The 24,540-nt window shown below is 37.0% G+C and overlaps 1 protein-coding gene across 5 annotated transcripts in view; it reads left to right on the top strand.

Moving 5' to 3' along the window:
- TMEM131 (transmembrane protein 131) overlaps positions 1 to 24,540 on the top strand; it is a 103,627-nt gene that overhangs the window by 60,630 nt on the left and 18,457 nt on the right. For 4 of the 5 annotated variants that reach the window (XM_082304718.1, XM_082304720.1, XM_082304721.1 and 1 more), the window contains 18 exons: positions 3,916 to 4,024; positions 5,981 to 6,089; positions 6,925 to 7,078; positions 7,180 to 7,350; positions 7,674 to 7,784; positions 7,871 to 8,005; positions 8,483 to 8,587; positions 9,937 to 10,023; positions 14,244 to 14,396; positions 14,553 to 14,628; positions 14,736 to 14,853; positions 16,825 to 16,963; positions 17,073 to 17,182; positions 17,571 to 17,637; positions 18,584 to 18,735; positions 18,969 to 19,111; positions 20,183 to 20,369; positions 21,477 to 21,662. In XM_082304718.1, the coding sequence (XP_082160844.1) occupies positions 3,916 to 4,024; positions 5,981 to 6,089; positions 6,925 to 7,078; positions 7,180 to 7,350; positions 7,674 to 7,784; positions 7,871 to 8,005; positions 8,483 to 8,587; positions 9,937 to 10,023; positions 14,244 to 14,396; positions 14,553 to 14,628; positions 14,736 to 14,853; positions 16,825 to 16,963; positions 17,073 to 17,182; positions 17,571 to 17,637; positions 18,584 to 18,735; positions 18,969 to 19,111; positions 20,183 to 20,369; positions 21,477 to 21,662 (2,312 nt within the window). The remainder of the gene's footprint in view (positions 1 to 3,915; positions 4,025 to 5,980; positions 6,090 to 6,924; positions 7,079 to 7,179; positions 7,351 to 7,673; positions 7,785 to 7,870; positions 8,006 to 8,482; positions 8,588 to 9,936; positions 10,024 to 14,243; positions 14,397 to 14,552; positions 14,629 to 14,735; positions 14,854 to 16,824; positions 16,964 to 17,072; positions 17,183 to 17,570; positions 17,638 to 18,583; positions 18,736 to 18,968; positions 19,112 to 20,182; positions 20,370 to 21,476; positions 21,663 to 24,540) is intronic. The other variant, XM_082304719.1, reaches the window with a different exon arrangement.

Below are 24,540 nucleotides of genomic sequence, written 5' to 3'. Positions count from 1 at the left end.
GTGTGGTATACTTCCTGAGAACAATGCAAATAACCATACATTCAAACCATCAATATCACTTCTAATATCTGATAACATAGTACCTAATTCATACTCCTCCATTAAAAAAAACCCTACCCATATTTTTTTAAGCTATGGCCTTTGGACTGTAGACTATAGACTGCGGTCTAATGGAAGGCTATCATTTGATGACCATTATGCATATCATGACAGAACTTTTCCAGATGAATTATTCTTTTACAGTGTATCAAAGCAGTAAATTTAGTGGTCTGAAAGCTTTTAAGACTCACTTTTGCAATGGTAAAGTTACCACATAGGTCCAGATGTGATGTATTTTTGTGTGTGTCACTTACGGCACATGAAGTCAGTTGTTCTTCTCATTAAGGCACAGCTTTGTTGTGACGTTTGTAACCTTTCTAGCATTTGAAGCACTGTGTGAATTTCTGCTTCTGTGCCAATCAAGGAATTTCAAAGTGGTAAGCAAGAGTAAAGAATTTTTGGAAGGAACCTGGTGAACAGCTTCTAGGAAAGCTTGAGAAATGGATTTCTGACCCTTTAGAGCTAGGGTTTAAAAGCAGTGAGACATAGCTCTGTGACGAATTTCATCTTAATGTCAGAAGAAAAGGCCAAGGCTATATTTAGCATACATTTAAGCTGGGTGCTGGAGGAACTAAATATCTTCAGGTCATCTGTGTATGAAAGACCGCTAATACTGTTGCCAGAGTTGTAGTTGTTCTGCCTTTACGTACTTAGTCATGCTGTGATCCAACAAATTGGTTGAGGAAAATAAGAGCGAGTCACTTGACTTTCTTTTTTGAGTTCTGAAACTCTTTATAAAAACTTGCTTAATTACATTTTGTCGGGTTTTCTCCATTATTAGAGAGAATCATGTTTATTTCATGACTGGGTGAACTGTTGTCACACTGCAACAATTAAGCCATGGTGTCAAAAATCTAGTAAATGTAGATTGTTGAACACTTTCTTTTATTCCTTCTCTAGAATGAAAATGTTGTGTTTTCTTAATGCAGTTTAAGCCCTTTTGATTGCTAAAAGCAAAGGCACACTTTAAAATTTGAGCTCCTGATCATGTTTGATGCATAAAGAACCAGGAACTTCAGGAGAGCTGTATATTGAAGCTGAGTTATATCAGTTTGAGAACAAGTGTTTGTGTAAGAAAGTATTTACTTACTTCTGTCACAATTCACATACTTCAGAGTAGGTTTTTTTTGTTTATCAATGTGCAAGAAGTAGTTTGCTTCTGCGTTATGTTTTCAGTCTGCACATTTGAGTGCATGCATCTCAAGTTATCAAGGGAAAGTTACCTTAAAGGATTAAAATCTCATAGTAGCTTATTCCATGGCTGTTCTGGATGGTGCTTTATGGTGAAGGTGAACTTTAGTTAGTTAGGCGTGTCCCTGTTTAAGCTGAAGGCCAAGTTATTACTGACAAAATAATTGTGTCTGTAAAAGCGAATAAAACAGTACAAAGGTGGTTCTGACACTAATGGAACCAGCCTTAGTCTGCTGCCTGTAGCCACAGGGCTTTTTCCTCTTGCAGCAGGGTAGCTGCATCTTCACTATCTGTAAGCAAAAGTCTACAGCCTGCTCCGTCTTAAGAGCAATATGCTAGGTGGACAAGACAAAACTATGCTTGGGAGCTTGCTGACAAGTAAATAGTATGGATGAATATGTGCTGGTGTTTCAACCCATACTCTTTTCTGCTTTAGTTCATTAGAATAAGTACAGCCTGAGAGTCCTTAAACCTTTGAAGTCTTTCTCAATAACTGCTGCAATAGCACAAAGCTTTCTCCCCCCTCTGTGTTCTCTAGAACATTTAATGTCCTCATTTTCTGCTCTTATGCTATGCTAAATATTGAATATATCTTCATACAGCAGGGTCAGAAATCTTGACTGGGGCACTCCATAGGAGTGCCATGTGTTAATGAAGCGTGTCTATTTTAAATTCTTCTTCCCCACAGGAGTTGTTCTCAGGACATTTTCTGAGAAAATTGGTTGTATTAGATTCTTGATGGAACTTCTTTTGCATGTTTTCTCATGACCTGTCCATATCTGATGATTCTTAAGGCACATCTCAGGGCAATTTTTGCTTGGGCTTTATTTGAAATAGGTTAAAATTTGAGAAAAGTGAAGTTGAAAGGATTCATAAGGATGTTTGTTTTTCCTTTAGTTGTCTTAATTCTGTATTTCCTTTTATAGCATGTAATCAAGCAACAAATGAGAAATGTGCGTGATGTAGTTGAGACATTTTCAACAAAACAGTGCTAAACTCCTTCCTTAACTAAATTCATTAGCTGTACACATTTTGAGTAAATACACCTAGGTTTGTTACACTTGTGGTTTAAGAGATGCACCTCTAAAATCTGCCATTTTTCTGGCAACAGGCTGTCCTTTTGAGTATTTCCGATTTGATTTACTAAATGAAATCAGCATAATTTCAAACTTCAATAATTAAAAAAACAGCCTTTTGCATGAAAGGAGCTACTAGAAATGGTTACCCTTTCTGCCATGCAAAAGCTATGACCTTGAATACAGCTTTGGTTTCGTCTGCTTTAAGAGGCTTTTTTAAAGACACCTCAGGATCTCAGTTTTGTAGTATAGATTTCATTGGGAGAAAATTGTGATAATTATGAATTGACTTGTGAAGAAAAACAGCAAATATCTGCACCATGTGTATGCAGATGGTTGACAAAGGTCAGTACTATAAATCCAAAATACAAAACTTAAGTTAGATTATTCATTAGCTGCAGGAGCAGTGCTGCTTGTTTCCTCTAAGGATCACATGGCCTGCAGAACTTAGTTATGTATGCATGATTTTATGCCTTTAATTTACAATCAAGGACAGCTTAGCTTGGAAGAACTGTAATTGGTTTGTACCTCTAGCTGTCTGCCTTGCTCCTCTCTGTCCAAGAAAGGCTTAGCTGCTTATGAAGCAGGTGCGAAACCTCTGCAGCCCAGCATAAGGTAAACCAGCACTCATTTCAGTTTCCTTAATACAGCATCCTGTAATTTGCAGTAGCTTAACAGCTGCTACATGAGCAGCTGAGCTGTTCTTACAGCAGGAGAAGACAGCTGGGAAGGAGTAATCATGGCAGCCATCCTACATTTAAGCAAAACAAGAATAAGAGCATTTAAATGCTCCATGCCCAGTTTCTCTCCATGGAATCTAGATAAAGAATTTGCTGGCAATCTTTATAGAGTCTTCAGATATTGACATGGAATCCATAATCCTGCTGCATAGCAATGAGTATACAGATCAGCTCTGGCTGATAACTGACACGATTGCTATTCCACAAATGCCCAATTCACCTTTTCCATTTAGTTTAAAACAGTAATCCTCAGATACAAAAGGGGATCTTGTAAAATGTTGGTATAGAATCAGTGTCATTTCAGATTTACAAAACCATTCTCTCTACAGTTAATAATTTTTTTTCCTGTGGCAGCTCTGCAGACTTTGCATGGCATCAGAGACAAGGTAGATATCTGTATCGTCACCAGTAATTACACCAGTCAGTTAACAGCTTTGTAAATGAGTGTACCAGAAACAAATAGTCTAGCTATTGTAACCCTGCAGCATTAAGAATAAAAACTAAATCTTTATTTAAATAAAGCTTGTTTTCTCTTTTATTAACATGTTTCTGTCCATACTGTCACTTCATCCAACATTCCCAAGGAGAACTCTCTGTTACCCACTTTCCTGCATACTGAGTCAGTAATTTGCAGGACCTGAAAAAAATTCTAAAGCCTGTTATAACGCTGCTTTGTTATAGGAAAGACAGACCTGTAAGAAATCAGCCAAAACTAGTTGCTGATGGATCATTTTGAAGGGTACGCAAAAGCTGCACGGTGTGTTAACAGTGATAAATTTACAGGTGCTTCATGTTTTGATTGTTTGCAGAGTGTTAGACCTACACCACAGAACGAAGCTATAACAGTACATTTCAAGCCAGTTACGTTAAAAGCCTCTGAAAGTAAATATACCAAAGTTGCAAGTATTAGCTTTGATGGTAAGTACTGCTCCTCTCTTCTTAGAACTTGTCAAGTGCTTCTTAAAACTTGCTGAAACTTCATGAATTATTTTCCACTCTCTTAACAAACTGTTATTTGTAATTTTGAGAAGGAAATGGAATTTTCCTACCTGGAAAAGGCTTACGGTTCTTCTAATTTAAGTTATTTCTGAAGGGATCATCTCTGATCATAATCAGCAAGTAACTTAGACTGGTGAGAAGAGAAGGAATTCTTAAGCAATCTTCTATATGTGTATATAAAAATTGAACATCAGATTTCTATTAAACATAAGCAGGATTCTTATGTTAAGACACAGATTATTTAAAATGTATTATTAGTCTGAATAGGCATTTGTTTTTGAGAAACCCTAACAAACCAGGACATGTTCCTCACAGTAATATATATTAGAGGAGAGTATATCCCTTGGATTGTCATTCGCTCCTTCCAAAGTTTAAAAATGAATCCAAAATCTTATTTCTAAAAAAATTACATTTTATGTTGGAACACCCATGGCAATAGGGCTCTGTCACGCTCTTGAGAACCTTACTGTGAAAGCTGGCTTATTTTATTATGCTACCTTGAATTCATATTGAAAAGAAAGGAGGTGAAGGTGGAAAAACCTTTTACTGGTACCTTTCCTACAAAGATATGTTATATGTGCTGATACTGACTTTCATGTATGTCTTCATGAAAGAAGTGCTGGGTCGTTTCCCTCCTACATAGTGTGGCTGTAAATATTATGCTGACATCTTGTAGAAAGGCACCTCCATTTTTATAGATTTTAATCAACTGTCAGGATGCTGTTGACCTACTCAGTTGTTACTGCTTTAAGATGGCAGTTGGTGCTGTAAGTCTCTCTGCCGGGAGTGCTTAGAAATGGAAGTTCGTAGGTGCAATGTTTTTCACTTCAGGTAGACATAATTTTAGAAGTTGTATGGATAGAGAGGAGAGGATTGATTTTTATTATTATTGTTATTTGTTGATTAGCACTTTAGATTTTTAATAGCTTATGGTTTGTAAGATGAGTGAAGTGTATTTTAGCCAATAAATAAATTCTGAAATAGCTGAACTGTGTCATCCTGAGGTGGTAATGTGTTCAGATTTTGAAGCTGGAGGGAGTTGTTACATGAGGGCCTACTGACTAACATACTGTAAATCTTGGAAGGAATGGTAGTTGGAGAAAAATACTCGGTCAAGCTGCTTAATGTGTTTAAGGGATTGACTTGGTGAATTTTTTTCAGTCAACCAGCCAGCCCTAAATATTTGCTATTTCAGCTGTCCTAATACATGCAGGGGCTTTAGAGGCTGGTGGTTTCTCCTAACTAGTATTTGAATCCCTTGACTTTTGTGGCAGGATAACATTGCTTGTTCTGTGATCTTGGAGCAGGCCTGTGAGCTTCAGTCTTGGGGCTTGTGTAGTTTGGGATCTTACATGGATTCTGATTCTATTTCTGTGAAGTTTAGCATGGCTTTGATTTCTTCATTATTAAAATGTTGCTGTGTTCCTGGCCCAAAGTCCTGCTCGACTGGTAGTTCTAAGTGAGGAGCCCAGCCATTTCAAGTTTTCTGTTCTGTTAGTGGAGGAATAGGTGTATTCCATACTCTTTAAGTGGGGAATTCAGCTCACCTGGGATCTGAATTATCCTCTGGACATGTCCAAGTTATTTACTTGACAGGAACAACCAGGCTTCCCTATCGTAGATAAACTTAACTAACTCAGGCAGGTCAACTAGCTGGTGTTAAGGGGAAGGAATTCAGAACTCGGATATCCTACTTCCTAGACTTATTCCATGTCAGTTGCTTATTGAAATTTCCTTAAGATCCATTTTTCTCTTCCGTGATACTTCATCTCTGGGCTCACTCTCTGCTTTTATTCTTTCACTCCTGCTAGTCTAACTTAATGGATCATTTTTATTGTCTGCTTTAACAAACTTCTTATATTCTTGTGTATACAGCATCAAAAGCAAAAAAAGCATCACAGTCTTCTGGGAAAATAACTGTTAAAGCAAAAGAGAAGAGCTACTCCAAACTTGAAATACCATATCAAGCAGAAGTGTTGGATGGGTAAGCTTACAGTAACTGAACATAGTTCGAAAACTAAATGCTGTAAATTAGCTGATGTCGCAGGGAATTTAGCCTTTTTAGGGAGAGAGGGGTTATAAAGAGATGATAGCCAAGTTTTCTGAATCTGGAGCTCATTTAGAACTACAATTACGTGTTTGAATTTTTCTGTTTTTACACCAGTAGATGAGGTAGTCTTAGTAATGAATGCATAAGCTGGTTTCAAGGCTTGGGTTCAAAGTGACCTTAGTGAGTTGTTTTTTAGAGCAGTTGACGGCTGCAGATGAGTCATTTTGAAAATGCAGTATTTTTCCGGTTTTGCATTTGCTGTTCTATCACTATATGAAGTAAGGGTAGAGAAAATATTTTCAGTTTTAAGCAAAATTTTGGAAGAACTGTCAGTGCTTCCTTATTTTTTGTTATTTATTTACAAAGTATGGCTAAGTTGACTTTAAAATTATTGTTCAAATGAGGTGCTACTTTATCAACAGAACTGACAGAGTATTTTAAAGGCAAACAAACTAAACCTTACCTATCAGAACTTTTGTGCTGCAGATGCCTCATTTGGTTAATAAGGAATATGCATGATTTGCAAACTATCTTAATACTTTAACACTTCCTTTTAGTCCTCCTAATATGCTGATTCACATATTTTCTTATCTCATTTGAATGACTCAATTATCAATGTCCCTGTAGTGCTAATAATATAGTTTCAGCTTGCAGTGGGGTATGTACCTTTTTTGCTGTTTGATTGAATGAATTTTAGTCTTTTGTGTAAGAAAAGCACTTTATGTTTGAGGAAAGTCTTTATTTTTCTCATACTATTTTCTTTTAATAGATATTTAGGATTTGATCATGCTGCCACACTCTTTCACATCCGTGACAGTGCTGCTGATTCCGTGGAAAGACCGATCTATCTAACAAACACATTCAGTTTTGCAGTCCTTATACATGATGTTGTGTTACCAGAAGAAGCAAAACCAATGTTTAAAGTAAGCCCCATTTCAGTGACTGTTTTTACCCAACAGTAAATGTTTAAATGTGCTGCACTTTGTTAAATTGTAACGTTGATTTTCATTGTTCACTGATCTAGGTCCAGAACTTCAGTAAACCAGTCTTAATTCCGCCTAATGAATCCAGATATATTTTTACACTTCATTTTATGCCTTCCACATCATCTGTTCATATAGATAATAATATTTTACTTATCACCAATGCTTCTAAATTTCACCTACCTGTCCGAGCATACACAGGATTTTTAGATGTAAGTATTTTCCTTTTTTTAGCTACTTTAGTCTAATTAGAGGCAGATTTCATAGGACTGTTTTTAATTCTTTATTCTACTTCTATGGGAGGATGGCTTTTTTAAATTCAAAATGATTTTACCAGTCCTTTCCTTAAACAACTTTGGTTACTGCTGAAAAATTCTTTTTTGTTCCCTTTACTTTTACATAAAAAAAAGTATAGAATTTTGAGATTGTCACGGTACTGCTGTGTTAGACTTATTCATGCATTTGTTAATGACCTTAGAGTTTGAGCACATTTTGTATTTAAATTATGCTAAAGTACCTTTATCAATCTTTCTAGTACTTTGTACTGCCTCCAAAAACTGAGGAACGATTTATAGATTTTGGCATATTGAGTGCAACAGAAGCTACCAGCATTTTATTTGCAGTCATCAACAGCAATCCGATAGAGGTAAGGATGGATTTATTTTTAGTTTGCCTTTTAAAAAATTTACGTCAGTGTTGTTACTGAAAACAGTACCTTTTGTTCTTTTTAAGCTGGCTATAAAAAGTTGGCATATTATAGGGGATGGTTTGGCCATAGAACTTCTAACGACTGAAAAGGGAAACAGAACAACAGTAATTGCAAACCACCGTGAACTACAAAATGCTAGTGCGTCCGATCAGTCTTCAGTAAGTAATCCTTTGAATCCATTGCTTAAAGCTAGATTTAGGAGGGGAAAAAAAGATTCAAATCTGTGCAACTTCTTGCAGTTTCATTTTAGCAGGGGAGGAGGGAGGATAAGACTTCTTAATTTTTCTCTGAATTTGAGTTTGATAAAGCATGTAGAATTTTTAAAATTTATTTTAAGAGTAGTATTATGTTCAGATTGGTTAGATTTTGAAAGGGGAGACTTCAGAAACAGTAACCCTTGTGGCTTCAGATGATGCTCATCATTTATCTGTGAAGAATGGAATTTATCACTTCAAGGAATAGATAATTTTTGTGTTAGTAAGTTATGTGTTTGAATTTTTCTTTTTACCACTGACAGTTGTTTCAAATCGATTTCGATTCAGTTTAAAGAAATAAGAGGATGTTGGATATGTTTTTTAGTGAAATTTGTTTTCTTTTAATGGAATACACCGGATTACTTTTTCTACCATTTACAGGTGATATTAGCATCAGGTTATTATGCTGTGTTTAGAGTAAAACTAATAGCAAAAGAACTCGAAGGAATTCATGATGGAGCTGTACAAATCACGACAGATTATGAGGTATGTTTGTTGTATATTCATGGATGTTGCCCAAATGATATGTTCAGTTTTGAAGCGTGGAGTTGTATTAATGGATAGATTGCAGTATCAGGGAGAAGCTGAGGTTGGAAGGGACCTCTGGAGGTCAAGTTATCTCTGCAAGTTAACCCTGCATCAAACAACAGTAAAGCTGCTTATGCTGTGTCTTCTCTGAAGGAATGAAGAATGGCTTTCGTTACGATTTTTGTCTGGCTTTCAGAAATATCCATTTAAATCTGACCTAATGCTTTGAGGTATACGCTCTTCAGTGACTCGACACATCCTCAGAGCATCAATGCATGGATCTTTTGGCGTAACACATGGTGGCAATGTGCTTTTTGGTACATTATCAGTTACTGAAGTTGAGCTATAATTTCAGAGTTTTTTTGTCAAAACCCAATGTGAAAGTTGTTTTGGAGAAATTGTAGCCTGCTGACAGTTGATGAAACGGAGTTCTTATACTAAGATTAGTAAGGGAGAGAAGAAAAATGAGTTAATTCTCAACTTCATATGCCTTTCCTGTTAATAAAGTATTTTGCAGAAGAGAGAGATTCTAATACAGAATTGAATCTGTATTTAATAGCTTTGGGTGAGTGATACATGTAGGAAAAGAAAAATGTGACACACTGTGCTTAGGAAGTCAGGAAATTATATAGCTTATTGTATGGTTCTGATGGAGCTAGATAAAATGTGAAAATCCTAATTTCTGCCACTTATCTGAGATTTTAAACTTTTTTTAATATGTCCATACATGTGTGTTACCCTTCAATTATAGAATCTGAAGCGTTTTATTTTCTTCCTTGTTCTTACAAGTTATTCTACTTGTATTGGTACCTTTAATAATACACAGAAAGGATCTCGTTGCCATCCCTTCCACACTCCTTTTTCTAAGTCTAAGTTTATCTCAAGGTCTTAGGACTTCTCATGTTTTTTGAGAAGTTCAGTATATCCTCTTCCCTCATACTCATTTACTTTAAAGATGTCATCCTCCTGTTTTCCAACAAAGTGAGCCCCATTCAAGTGAGACCTACATAACGCCCCATTTGAGAGCATATATTTTAACGGTGCTTTTGTGTTCCATGTAGAATGGTGCTAAGTATGACTGAACAAAGGTGTGCTTCCTGACAATACGGAGTGACTTTTCTGAATATGATGATGTGTTGAAATCCGAGTTCATGTCTCCATGTTTTAAATGTGTATATAAACCTAGACTACATTAATTGTAGAATTCTAGGGTTTTGTTAATTTATGCAATTTAAAAGTGGAAGAGACATTTAAAGGCTGAAATTTAAGTATTTTTTCCTAAACTTTTCTTGTTCTTTTTTTTCCAGATTTTAACTATACCAGTAAAGGCAGTGATTGCTGTAGGCTCGCTGACCTGCTCCCCAAAACATGTTTTTCTTCCACCTTCTTTTCCGGTAAGAGAGTTGGGTCATAGCATTAAATGTTTACTTGCTGTGGTTTTTATTTATTTGTCCTTTTCAAGAGAAACCACTGTCTTGAATTGTTGCATGTCAAATTGCTGGAGAGATTGTGCTACCAAACTGTTATGATTCAGTTTGTTGCTATTTTTGTTTGTTTTTTTTTTTTTTCCCCCCACATGTCCCAAGCATGAGTTATCCCTACATCTCCTCTACTGCTTATTTGAGTGGGACCTTGGAATACTGATGTGATCCCAAACCTGATTCTTTGCAGCTTCATTCTAACGTAGCTGTGGTCACTTGGTTATTACTAATTCATGTGCGTTAGCACCAAGAGTAAGAGAGAGATGAAATTGCACAAATGCATTTTTGAAATTCCTGAAGTGTAATACCGAAGACAACAAAGTCAGCTAATAAACTGATGTTTTAGTATAAGTAGTCCTTGATCTCTGTGGAAGCATTATTGTATTGTTTCCACACTGAAAGCAGATCTTCTCCAGGGTACATGGTGGAGTACATGAACAGGAAAGCAAGAAAGCTGTGTAGGTCTACAGCTCTCTGCAAAAGTCTGTAATGGCTGTTTTCATCCCTGCTCCTGCAGTAGTGTTTATTCAGTGAGTGCTTGAAGGCAGCTTCTTTTCTCAGGGCTACAGACCCAAGCAGCAAGCTATTAACCAGATAATACTCCTTCTCACTTGGCATTCAGCATAACCATAGAAGCGTGGGCAGTCAAGGCATATTAACTTTGCAATTGGTATTTCATTGAAGTCTGAACTTTATGTGACTTTCTGATGAGTGGGGAATGTAATACAATGGAAAATCATAGGGAGAGAGATTTGAAAAGTGGGGGGGTAGCAAAAGGAGATAAGAGATGGCAGTTTTCTGAAAGGATAAAACTAACTCCATGCATGTTGGTGGAAGTGGTTTTTGTTTCCTTGTCCGTTCTGCATAGTCTGTCTGTCATAGAGCACCACTTGTTCTCACCTCCTCTCCCGATAGCTCCTTAGTATCTCCTGCTTATCTTAAGATTTGTGTACTCTTAAATAGTAATTTTTCACTGGCACTTTATCAAATGCTTTACCTCATGTCTAGTAGATAAATTATAATTTTTTGAAAAAGTAATGCACTTGGTCTCACTGGGGGAAGATAGGTCAGTCAGCAGGACTTCTGTAAATCATTGCTACATTTGCCCCATTATCCATTCCGGCTGCCTTCTGATCTCCTGCTTCACAAATTGTTGCTACTCTTGAGGTCAAACGGCCATGCCTACAGTTGCAAAGATCACTTGTTATTTTTTTATCTTTAGGATCTATGTTTCCTATTTGACTATATGGCCTCACCATTATATGGATACTTATTGCACTGACTATTGTATCTGTAATTTCATCTATGAACTGCTCCGTAAGTCTTTGATAAACTGAAATAGCTTAAAGGTCCGTTCCCCTTTCTTTCACCAAACATAGAGCAATTTCTATATTCTGTATCCTAATTTATATATCCTAATTCCTGGCAAGGTCATTGTCCCTCTTGAATGCCACATTAAAATATTTTGTTCCATTTTGGGCCATAAAGAAGTGAATTTTTTTTTTAATCTCCCTTTATTTTGTTCTAACTGGAATGGCTAAAGAGCTTCTCGGTGTATCTTAGTATACGCCCAAGGTCTTGGCCAGCTTGATTTTTTTTTTTTCTTTGTTTGCTTTTGTTTTGTTTTGGCGGGGACTACTTATAGCACCTGTGTTTCTCAGTCTCTAAGGCGTAGCTTCCTTGCTGTCATCATTCTTTCTCATCCCCAGACTGCTGTGATTTTTATTGGCTTGATGCTCTTTTCTAGTAATGTTTTCACATAATTATTCATTCAGGGGACATATGTGTGTTATATTGATAACACACTGGTGTTTTAGTTGTTGCTATGTAGTGCTTACACTAGTCAAGGACTTTTCAGCTTCTCATGCTCTACTAACTGAGAAGGCTGGAGATGCACAAGAAGCTGGGAGGGGGCACAGCCAGGACAGCTGACCCAAACTGGCCGAAGGGCTGTTCCATACGGTATGGCGTCATGCTCAGTATATAAACTGGGGGAAAGCTGGCTGGGGGGCCACTGCTCGGGAACTGGCTGGGCATCGGTTGGTGGGTGGCGAGCAATTGCATTGTGCATCACTCGCTTTGTATATTCTATTATTGTTATTACTACTATTATTATTATTATTATTTTATTCTATTTCAGTTATTAAACTGTTCTTATCTCAACCCATGAGTTTTCTCACTTTTACTCTTCCGATTCTCTCCCCCATCCCACTGGGGGGAGTGATCGGCTGGATGGTGCTCAGTCGCTGGCTGAGGTTAAACCACGGCAGTCGATCACTTAGCTCTTTTGATATTTGAGAACACCGACAGCAGACTTACTTTTCCTCTTTCTTGGATTCATTTCAAACTAAACTTGTGATCACTGAATTCATGATACTCTTGCATCTAGTTGTTCTGTAATGCCGCCATTACTTATGAAAATAAGCCTAAAATAGCATCAGTTCTTCTTGTTTCAGTGCTTGGTAGAGAAATTTGACAGCCATATCATCCAAGAATAACTAGGCGCTACAATTTTAGTAACACTTGCTTTTCAGTTCATACCTAGCACGTAATTCTCCTGCAGCTGCCCAGTTCCCAGTGCTGTCTGGTTATAATTTTATTGTATTTGCACCCAAGTCTGATTTCTGGTATTCTGTCAAAGTTTGTCAGCAATACACTAAGAGTGTACGCACTTGTAAAGATCAGTGTCTTGATTGAAACAGATCTTAGCTGTCTTGACTTCTGCTTCATGATGGCGTTTTTAGCTTGCAGTGCCACCTCTCAACTCTTCCCTGATCAAAGCTCATCTTTGAGGACCTGTATGCTAAATGGCATTATTCTGTTTTTCTTATTACTGATGGGTGAAGTAGTCTTCCCTTATCTGTTGTTTCATGTCTACATGCTGTGTAAGGGTATTAGAGAAATACCATTCTCTTGTTCTACAGAGGTTAACAAACCTGTATCTTGCCCAGTTAATGGCAGTTTGTTACTCATAGGATTCCATAGGTGAAGCTCAGACATACCTCCTATTCAGTTTAACAGGACTAGACTGTTTAGAGATTTATTCTTGATGTTTCTTTCCTTCTGCAGTTGCTACTATTGAGACTGTTATAGTATGTGACTGTTTCCCGAGGCCACAGTCAAATTTTGAGCCTGCAAAAGTGCATCTCTCCCATCTCTCCACTTCAGTCCTTACATTAGAGAAATTTTTAGAAAGCTGAAATTATTAAGTGGAACATCAAAAACTCTAGTCATGCTCATTAGAAGATAGTCTTGGATATTTAAATTTGCTTGTATTAATTTATTTTATATAAATCTGAAATCTTGTCACCGGTCCCAAGTTGTGCTTGTTTGTTTGTTTGTTTTGTTTTTTATTTATTGTTTACTCTAAACTTGTCAAGGTTGGGTTTTGAGATAAGGTGAAAAACACGGCCACAGAGTAGTTGATTTACAAGTGAGGGCAGGGGTAGAGCTTGGGCATTGTAATGATTCTGATCGTGACAAACAATTAACCTACATGTTCTATGCTTAAAAGGTAAAATAATGTTTGGCTTAGAAGAGGAGGCAGGGTGTAAAGGTGTGGGGAAAAAACTTGCACAGTTTTCTTTTTAAATGTTGTAATTTTAGTGCCTGGTGTCTTAATTTCATGGGGAGTGGGAAGGAGGGTTTTACCTGTGTTTTTAAATGCCCTCTGTCACCTGTGGTGTTTGTCATCTGCAGCTTCACTCTACTGTTCCTTTCAGGTTATTTCTAATTACTAGCAACTATGTACTAGGTTTCTTAAAGGAAGCTTGTTTCCCTTTTGTAATAGGAGGCTCAGAAAACTGAAGTTTTCTCTTGCCTTTCCTCCTTTGGTACTTTTTTAACATGATTTGATTAAGCAGAACTGTTGTCCTAGCTCTTCAAGACACTTGAGGTGTACTTAATGTTGAAACAGGGATGAACTGTGTTTGAAAGCAGATGGAGGAAAGAATACAACTTCACGGAAACTTACCTTGAAGTGTTACGAGTGGCATTTTTTTAAGATAGCATAGTTAAAAATCTCAATTTAACATTTCAACTCTGCTGTGGTCTTTGCCAGCCTGCATAAATAAATACGCATGCTAGGGAAAATGCATATCCTGCAGACTTTTTTCATCCTTTCTTTTCTTCAGGGGAAAGTAGTTCACCAGAGCCTGAACATTATGAACTCCTTTTCTCAGAAAGTGAAAATACAACACATACGCTCCCTGTCAGAAGATATAAGGTTTTATTATAAGAGGCTAAGAAGTAATAAAGAAGATTTAGAGCCAGGAAAAAAATCAAAGGTTTGTTTATGCCTTATTTCGACATGTTTACAAGTTCTCTCTTATATATAGCATATGTTAAGTTTCTGTGGCCATCAGAAATCTTCTTTCTTTTTTCTTTGGTCGTCAAATTTACTGTGCTGTTTCTTAATTGATCTGCTCTTATCTGTTTTGCAGATTGCAAATATTTATTTTGATCCTGGCTTACAATGTGGAGATCATTGTTATGTAGGATTGCCTTTTCTATCTAAATGTAAGTAACGTTCAACTTTATAATGAAAATCTTTAAAAAAAATTTTTTTTTCTTCTTAAGCAATGATTTTTACATGAAGAGTTTAAAAAACACATTATTTCTTAAAGCGGAATCTAAAGTTCAGCACAGCGTAGCAATGCAAGAAGATGCATGGGATTCTGACTGGGATTTGCATGAGAACTTATTCAAAGAATGGACAGAAATAAGAGAGAACTCAAGCCATAGGTAAGTATTTTATCCCTGTTACTTTCTCAGGTCTTAAATCACTAGATAATTCTGTTAGCGTGTGCTCTTATGAAACACAAGGTTTCTTAATATTGCAGTGCTCTTTGAGATGAGGCCAAGAAGGAGTTACATGGCCTTCTCTGCAAAACCTTTAAAGAGAACATTTGAAAAGTTAAAAACCAGTAATAGTTTCCTCAAGTCAAACAGAACACTGAAAGTTACTATTCACTGGAGAATGCTGCAGTTCTTGAAAAGATGGCAACAGAAAGGCAGTCTCTACTCTGCAAAAATTCCGAAAACAGATTATACTGTTTGTGCAGTATCCCTGCTTAACCTGTTTTAAAGTAGTGACCTCAACATTCCTCTAAGATTTCATGAGGTTTGCTATTGCCGCTATTCTGAGATTATTGCATTTCGGTGAATTATCAAACTGTCTGTTTTTTTTCTTTGAGATTTGCTAAATAGAAGGTGATTAATGATTGCTATTTAATATTTAGAAAAAGGCAAACTCCATAGGCTGCTATATATACCTTTTAAACATCTGCCTTCTCATACAGAAAGTGATTTACTCTCCAAGAGACTTAAGTTAGCATTAACAGCAAGTGCATGTGTCTTTTGTGATGATAGCATCCAGACCACCATTTCAAAAAAGGTATGCATATTTGTTGAGAGACAAAATGACTGTATGCAGCTAAATAGAGTAACAAAAGCATACCTCCTTTATTACTTTTTTGTTATAACGCTGGTATATTAATATCTCCTGAACAAATTTGATCTAAACAGAATCCTCTATTTAGCCACACTGGTAACTTTCAAGAATGTCCTATCACCTATAGTAAGAGGACAGTAAAAGAAAATTCTACTAAAAACTACTTCTGAATAAGTAGCAGTTCTAGCTAGGATAGACAATGCTTTAATATTATTTAATATTATATATAAGCTAGCATATGTAATGCTTTTAAAGAGAATTAAAATTAACCAGCTATCCAAGGTAGCATTCAGCAAAGGAGAAACTGCTCCTTCTGAATACAGAGGGGTTCTGACTTGGGTATTTGGAGTCTCTCCAAAATACTTGTCTAGGTTTGAAGTCTAGCGTTTCATCTGTTTTGCTGACTGGAGGACTCAATACTTTTAGTCTTGTTTGAGCTCATGGTGGAGAGCTTGTAGGAGAACAGGAATAAAGTCTGTTGCAGAGGTTGGTTAATAGCAAAGAACTTCATTCACTGGTGGAAATAGTAGCTGCACCAAGTGTGACTAGTTCAGATTTGTTAGACAGGAGTATAGGCGCATGCTCCGTGTATCCACTGCAGCTAGAGTACATGTACAGATTTACTGTACATTACGTGTGTGTAGGCACAATACATTTTCTGGATAGTGGATGTCTGGATGTTGTATTAGAAACAGACTGTTGCAGGACTGATATTGTTCCTTTGTACTGTTTATACCTTTGCAAATCATCAGATGTATTTTGGGTTATTGTTCTTACTGATCTGAATCTCCGGTATATTCTCAAAATCTGTTTCTGCACTAGTAAGAGCTAGGCACTTCCTAATGAAAGATGAAATTTGTGTCTCACTGTCCAGAAAGCAGTGATTTAAGAGGAATGTGAACACCAAAAGATTTGTGATGCAGTGCATAAGTCCTACCACATTTTTCTGCTCATCTTTACCCATAAATAGGCCACAACAGACCTTGGAATGGATGGATGGATGTTGACAACAATATTTCATAGAGACCATCTTTAGAATCTTTGGGTTGGTCTCCTATAGCATGTTTTGGTGGTTTCTGTTGTGCTTTTGAATAGGAGTACATATGGGCAGAGCTCAATGGGTTTTTTAATTGCATATAAATATAATGTACCATGCTATTTCTCAAACTAATGTTGTTTTCAGGGTGCTTTTAAGCCCTCTGCTGTTTCCAGGCTTTTCCTGTTTTATTCCTGTAAAGTAAGTTTTGTAACTGTTTCTCCAGACTGAATGCTGTATTTGAAGTAGACACAGATCTTCAGAAGGAAGTCCAGTTGAAAATCACAGCAGAAATGGCCTGGCCTTCCATACTTAGTTCACCGCGCCATCTCAGCTTCCCTCTTACCAATACAAACAGTTCATCAGTAAGTTATTTTGTCGACAGTATCATTTTGTAGGGACTGCATTTTAATAGGTATTTCTAATTACGTTAATCCTAATATAAACTTTAAAAAAAATTGTGTTTCTGAATAGGAAGAAGAAATTTTTCTAGAAAATCCAGCTGACGTTCCTGTGTATGTTCAGTTTCTTCCTGTAGCTCTGTATTCTAACCCATCCGCCTTTGTTGATAAAATGTTGGAACGGTAAGTGTTGTTTTAGAGTACTTAGGGCATTCTCACTCTACAGCAAAATGCATTTTACAAAAAAAGCATGCAGTATTTGGCAGCTGTTTTGGTAGTTACAGTGTTGGCCGCTTCTAGAATTTGAATCATTAGGCCAGTTGAGAACTGAATCTAGGCTGATCGCCATTGAATGCACCTCTGTATTTTTTGCTAAGCTAAAATGATGTTTAGATTTCTTCCTTAACTTGATGGGGGGGGGGGGGGGCGGGGATAAGAAAAATCAAATGATCCTTTTGGCTGCATATTGAGTCCTATCATAAGTTCTTGATTTGTGCTAAAATCTGTAAATGAAAGTATGTCATCATCTTCCCTGATCTGGGGGGAGAAAAAAATTGCATGTCTGTTTCAGGTTTAATTTGAGTAAGCCAACGAATTTCAATCTGAGGACTCTAGAGTTCCAGGTCTTCAGAAATTGTGTAAGTATTTCAATACATTCTTTGGATTTTTAAATTTAGATATTTTAATATTTTAATAAGAGTTCAGTCATACACGTCTTCAAGTTTAGATATTACTATGTGTAAAAAATGTGATGCTTCTGGTGGATATTTTCATGGAATTGGGAAAAGTAGTATTTCTTTAAATGTAACAGTTAAAATGTTGCTTTTTCTGTAATGTCGCTTACGTTATAATAGGATTGTGGAAGTTACAGGAGAACTGCATTTATTCATTCTCTTGCTGATACAGGATTATTTTATTCAGTGTAGTGGTTGCTAGTTCTAAAATTAGTAAAGTATTGAGTTTTCCATTGCTTTGTTCTTTATTTTAAATGATTTGAGTTTCGAGGACAACTTTAGGGGTGTGCTTTTTCATAAAGAAAATACCGCATCCTGAACGCTTTCTTTTTTCATCCAATTTATACACCTTTTCCCCTCCATTTGCAGTTTGTTTTAGATTAGCAATTTGATGCTTGCACAGTATCTAAAGGCAAACTTAGCAAAATACACTTTTTTCAATAGTTCTATTTTAAACTTGCTTTTTCCCCTTTATATGTTCTAAAAATGTTTTAACAATGGAAAATTTTGAGGATAGAAAATGTTACATAATGGCTTAATGCTAATTTAGTGTTTATACATTTCAGAACTTCTGAACTCTTTCTTCTCCTGGAGCTTTATGAATCCACATGGGTGTAGTTCAGCTCAGTTCTGTCTTGCTACGTTCTTCTGCTTCTTAACAAAAACGGATGGTTTACTAAGTAGGGAAATTCTTGTGTTATCAGGCTTTCTGGTTTAAAAAAAAAGTATTGGGTAGTACAGTTCTTTATGACAAGACCAATTTTCTAGCTAAAATAATATCATTTCTACAAATATATGTAAAAATTTCCTATTTTTAAAAGCTTTACTTTGTTTTCCCTGCTCTCTTAAGGTCCAGCCACTACAGAGCACTGTAGGACTTACAAAGGGCCTGGCTCGTCATTCAGTTTTAAGCCTAATATTAAAACCTGGTGAGAGAAAGTCTGTCAAAGTAAAGTTCACTCCAGTTCTTAATAAAACTGTTTCATCATTAATTGTTATCAGGTATGATAGATATTTCTGAACTGAGCGTGACTTTTTTGATGGTGTTTGTTTATATAAAAGATCGTACTTGTGGTCAGCTGTCAATAAGAAACTATTGCTTTTACAAGAATAATTGTAGACTCATATGTGTCTGGAGAAAGATTTAATTTAAATGTAGTTGTGATATGTTTTACAGTAGCTAAATTGTATTCAGTATGTACTTTCTAATGTTTCCCCTTTTTCTTTGTACACAGAAATAATTTGACTGTAGTAGATGCCATAATGGTACAAGGACAAGGAACGACCGAGAGCTTGAAGGTTGCAGGCAAACCTCCTGGTGCAGGAAGTTCTTTACGCTTTAAAATCACAGAAGCATTATTAAAAGACTGTTCAGAAAGTGAGTACTTCTTGAAACGTGTGGAAACATTTTCCCCCTGTTTTAGTGCCCCAGAAATTTAATTCCTTTAAATACATTAAAATTGGTTCTTCTTTTAGGCTGAAATTAAATATTTTACCTTTTTCATTTTAATGTGAAAATTAGGAAAGATGAAACAAAAGCCCTTCATCCACTAAAATTCAAGAGGCAGGAGGTGAAGATCCTAGTATGTTTACTAGGATAATCTCCAATTCCTAAATTTAAGTCAAATTGGATCACAGATGCAACTTTCTGTATTATTTTTTCCCCTCACACACCCCCCTTCAGAATCTGTATGCACGTAGCCAACAGGGAAAAAGGCAGGGTATGTTCCTGGAGGGAAAATTAAATCCCAGCCAGATTCTACTCTGGGGTCCGAGGTTTTCTGCTCTGTGGCCCCAGGCTTGCTTGTGAGAGGAGAGCTAAGAGTAGCTGTATTACCAAAGGAACTCGTAAAAGAGGTTTAGTTGTATCTGGTGTTAAAATCTGCTTTGTTACTTTGCAGATTTCCAGACATATTTGTAAAGTGCCATATTAATTATTATCTGAGATTTATTCTGCCTTTTTTGAGGGATGAGTAAGAAGACTTCAAGTAAAGCTTAGTCATTACCTCTTACATGTTGTGGTTTAGGGATTTTTTTGCTAACAAGGTATGGGTAGCTCAGCCATGGATTTTATTTTTAAGAGACAAAAAAATATACTTTAATTCTCCTCACGCTGGGACTTTTCACAGAATACCACAACGCTAAGCAGTACATCAAAGAACTTTACAGCTTAGGCGATTTTTTGTGAGGCAGCACTGCTCTCAGAGGTTTGGGGGTTTTCCCTCATGAGTTAGTGTGCTCTGGAATTGTGCAAGTGCCCTACCTTGACAGTGATGAGAATCTGGCTTCAGAGGTCTGTTTCTGCCGGTTACGGAAAGGTTTCCATGGGCCTCGCTAGTCCCCTTTCCTGTGAGGATACGGACAGAACTCTCTTCTGCTGTAGAATAGGAATATAGTGAAGGACATCTGTTTAGCAGAACACTAACCACTTTCTGCTGTTTGTTTCTAGAAATGAAATACAAAGAACCAAATTTCACACTGAGAAGAACATTTAAAGTGGAAAATACAGGGCAGCTGCAGATTAATGTGAAAACTATGGAAATCAGTGGCTATACATGCGAAGGATATGGATTTAAAGTAGTTAACTGTCATGAGTTTGCACTAAGTGCCAATTCCTCTAAAGACATTGTCATATTGTAAGTGTCTTTTCTTACATCTAAATGGAGTCTTACATTAGGAATTCTGTATACCTAATTCTGTTTCCGAGGAAAACTAGTGGTTAAATTCTGAGGTTTTTTGCTTAAGCTTTGAGTGTTTTGTTTTGTTGTTTACACAACATAAAATTTTTCTCTCTTCTTGCAAACACTATTTGATTTTTAAATAACTTCAAGTTTTCAGGACTGACTACAGTATTACTTTTATTACTATCCAGTAAGTATAACTTACTGAGTTGGAATAGTGTAACTATATGGTTTTTATACATTTCCTTCATTTGGGTTGTGAATGCACGTGAGATCTAGATTAACGTATGGTTTTGGTGCATTGCATCCTTTAGTCTAAGGGTTATTATCATAATGCACAGTATTTTAGTCTCGAATATTTTGTCTGTTGCCTTAATGATGATTGTTCAGTTCTGTCAGTTTTTGTTGTAAAAGATATCTGCACCAAAACCTGATCTTTTTAACACTGCTTGGATTGAAATTTAGCTATTCAGAATATGGTATCTAAAGGTTTCAGAAGATGCTTCTGTTCTGCAAGGAGGTATGAAATATTGCAGGCAGTGAAATTTCACTAGTGTTTCTGCAACAGTCTTAGTTTGTGATGAGACGGGAACATCATGGTGATCTTTTGAAAAGGCATGCAGTTGTGACTTAAAGGCGAAGTGTTGCAAAACTTTATAGCTCACATAATGGTCCGTTCCATTGCTTGCTTACAGCTGCTGTTAATTTTTTACTGCATTCATAGCTTGCTTTTAACAGATTTGGCCAAAACTTAATTTCAGTTATTATATCTTCGTACGGTGTATCAGGTGTGCTAAGCATAGGTGTTTGTGAACTTAGTCAAACGCGTCTCGAGGTATTTGAAAGATACTCATAAGTATTTTTAGGTTAATTGCACGGATGCTTATTAGTCATACTACTAGGGCTATTTGCTATAAATGTTTGATTGGGGTGCCAGTCATGGCAGTAATTGGTGGAGCTTGTGGGTTGTTTTTATTATTATTATTTATGAATAATATAAATTACCTCAAACTTTCATGCTGTTCATATGAAAAGTTCTAACGTGCTTTACTTTGTTTTCAGGTTTACACCTGATTTCACTGCTTCCAGAGTCATACGTGAATTAAAATTCATCACTGCAGGAGGCTCTGAATTCGTATTTATCTTGAACGCATCCCTTCCATATCACATGTTAGCAACGTGTGCAGAAGCGCTACCCAGGCCCAACTGGGAATTGGCACTGTACATAATCATCTCAGGAATAATGAGGTAGCGTGTATACGTTTGTTCTTACCGGTATGTGTGCATGAACTACCACTGCTTGAATACAGGTTACAGAGAAGTATATATGTATTCAGTACATGCTATAATTGGGGTAAAATAAAATAGGGTGAGGTGAAAAAGGAGAACAAATTCATAAACACTCCTATGGATTGTATGTGAACGGTTTAAGGCTGAGGAGTACTGACTCTCTGCTCAAACTGAGGACAAAATAATACACTTTTTGCTTGGGCCTATTTCCTTAAGTGAGACACGTACTCCTGTTAACCCTGGTAATGTGTAGTCTTTTGATAAATAATTAAGCCAAACTTGAATCAAATTACGTATTAAAGCACTGCTAACCGTGAATTCCCATAGAAATTTAAGCATCCTTCTCGAGTATTGCGCTTTAGAGCGATATGAGGCAGTGACTGTAATGAGCTTAGCAGATGAATTTAACTTTGCTGCCACTTGTGTGTGACCGACAACTGGTGCTGCTAATAATGGGATTTCTGAGAACCCGACGGGCATTGTTTGCAGCCCTGCACACTCAGGGGTTATGTGGTAACATATTAATGCACTTTTTTCTCAGTAACCAGACGTATGTTACCTATGACTGGTTGAAATATGAGTTGACAATTCCACTGTGTTTTCCTAGTCTAACCTCTACCTATCTTTATTTGTTTGAAATCTGAGGTTATAAACAATGTGTCCCTGCTCACCTCTTGGATGTGAGACACTTTCCCCCACTGCCTTTATCCAGAGAAAACCCTAGCATAGAAACTTATCGGTATAAGTTGTTGCTTATCAGTAACAACACATGCTGGTTTCCTTTTTCATTAGTGTAAAGCTTGTATCTTGGTGTGAGACGGATTGCTGCTGTAGATGCCTGTGATGAAAAAGCAGTCTTTCTGTGTGCTGCGAATCCAAAGCATTATCACAGATAGATAATATTCCTGCATTTTTTTCCATATTAAGATACTGCCTCTTCCATTTTGCTGCACTATATTACATAAATGTTCGATTAGGCTGCCTTTGCTTCTAGGCATTGATAAAACAAATAGAGAGGCTAAAGTTACAGCCTGCTTCGCTTTCTTTTTTGATTCTTCAGCACTTTCCTAAGTAATGCAGTGTTAGTTAGGAAACAAAATTTCCTAAATAACAGAAATTTTCCTGTTACTTAGGAAAATGCCGTTTCCTAAGTAACACTGTATTACTTAGGAAAGTGCTGAGTAAGTACTTAAGTGGTTTTCCTCTGTGTATTTGCTAGAAATTTATAAGCTTAGTTTCTCTTTAGTTTATTGACAGAGTGGATAATGCTTGTCAGCTCATAAGTGTAGTTTGTGTGGATAATTTTATACGTACTGTATTTGTTAATTGGACTTTACAAAAGAAGACAGCATACTAATCCCTTCCCTCACCATGTCTTTTTCCTACAAGTACAAAACATCCTCCTTAGCAGCAAACTAGGAAAGAGTCCTAATGTAACCATTTCACAATATTCCAAGGTTCCTGTGCACAGCCAGCCTCTAACTTTTAGAATGCCATCACCTAGCGGTTTGCTAGTTGCCACTAAAATAATACTTCCATGTTGTTGCAAAGCGATCCTTAATTTCTAGGAATGAACAAATCTAGGAGTTGGTCTAGTTCATGTTTTTAACTTGATAAGGTGGTGTTTACTGTTGCCTTCCCTAAATCACTGTTGATTTGGATTGTTACCATACTTGTGGCTCCAAGTGTTGAAGTCCAACTTGATAGGATATGTACAAACGTGACAGAGGAGCCAGTCCTTTTTGTGAAGAACTTACCAACTAGGCATATGGGTGCTCCAGGATAAAACCGTGTGGGGAAAGAGGGATGTACCAAGGTCATTCTTGGGTGTCTAGACCATGGTACTCCCCACTGTGTGGTGTTCCTCACGCTAATTTGTTTTGTAATTTAAATGACATGAACACTTTAGGCTAGTTATATTTTTTCTTTTTTTAAATAATATTTTTTTAAAAAGCAAAAATCCCAAACCACCACCGCTCCCACCACCACCACACCAAAACCAGAAAGTGCAGTTAAAAAGATCACAAAACAAGATTTATTCTGTTTTTTATTTCAAAGCTGGTATTTGTTTATCAAAACACGAAAGTTGGCTTACGTAGAGGGAGTAGCATCCTTACCCAGAGAGTGGCAGAGGAGGAGAAGCCCTCAAGGTGACCTTTGCTGCAGCCTCCCCTGTAGAACCTCTGCAGAGCCCAGCATCGATACCATGAGGCGAGTGCTGTGGGTTGCGGGGGAAGAGTGCCCACCCAGCCCTCCGAACCCTGCGCGCTCCGTCCCAAGTTTGGGTGCCACGCGCCTTGGTGGTGGTGATGTGATGCTCTTGTTGGTACCAGTCTTGTGAAACTCTCAAATAGCATCGTGGATTACAATTAAGAAGTGAGAGAGATGGTACCTTATTCCTTACATCCCAAAGGTAATGCCAGTTTCGATGGCATGGCACCCAAGGCAAGCATTACTCTTTTGAGTAACAGCTTCTGTAAGCTTGTCTGAAAAATTCCCCTATTCCTTTAACTTTTCTGTCGCTTGTTAACATCTTGAATGAAAATTCTCTTTCCTACCTTCTGCCATCCGGTTATGCACCTAGAATCCTTTTTAAACCCTGGGGCAGGGAAAAAAACACTGATAACCAGCTATCAACGGCCGAGTTGGTCTCCAGAGTTGCTTCTATTTTTGGTGAGAGGTAAAAGTTAAAAGATGGTATCTAGACGAGATTCTTTTAGCTAAAATGGAGCAAGAGGTATCTCGTCCTTTTGTGTGAATTGATGCTGGTTTTCATACATTGGGCTTACAAAAACTGGCAGTCAGAACAGGGGGGAGAACAGAAACTGAAGTTGCT

The sequence above is a fragment of the Platalea leucorodia genome (genome assembly GCF_965183815.1).
Source record: "Platalea leucorodia genome assembly, chromosome: 2".
NCBI lineage: Eukaryota > Metazoa > Chordata > Aves > Pelecaniformes > Threskiornithidae > Platalea > Platalea leucorodia.
Note: the sequence above shows the minus strand (reverse complement) of the source record. Positions and strands in the feature narration are given on the sequence as shown.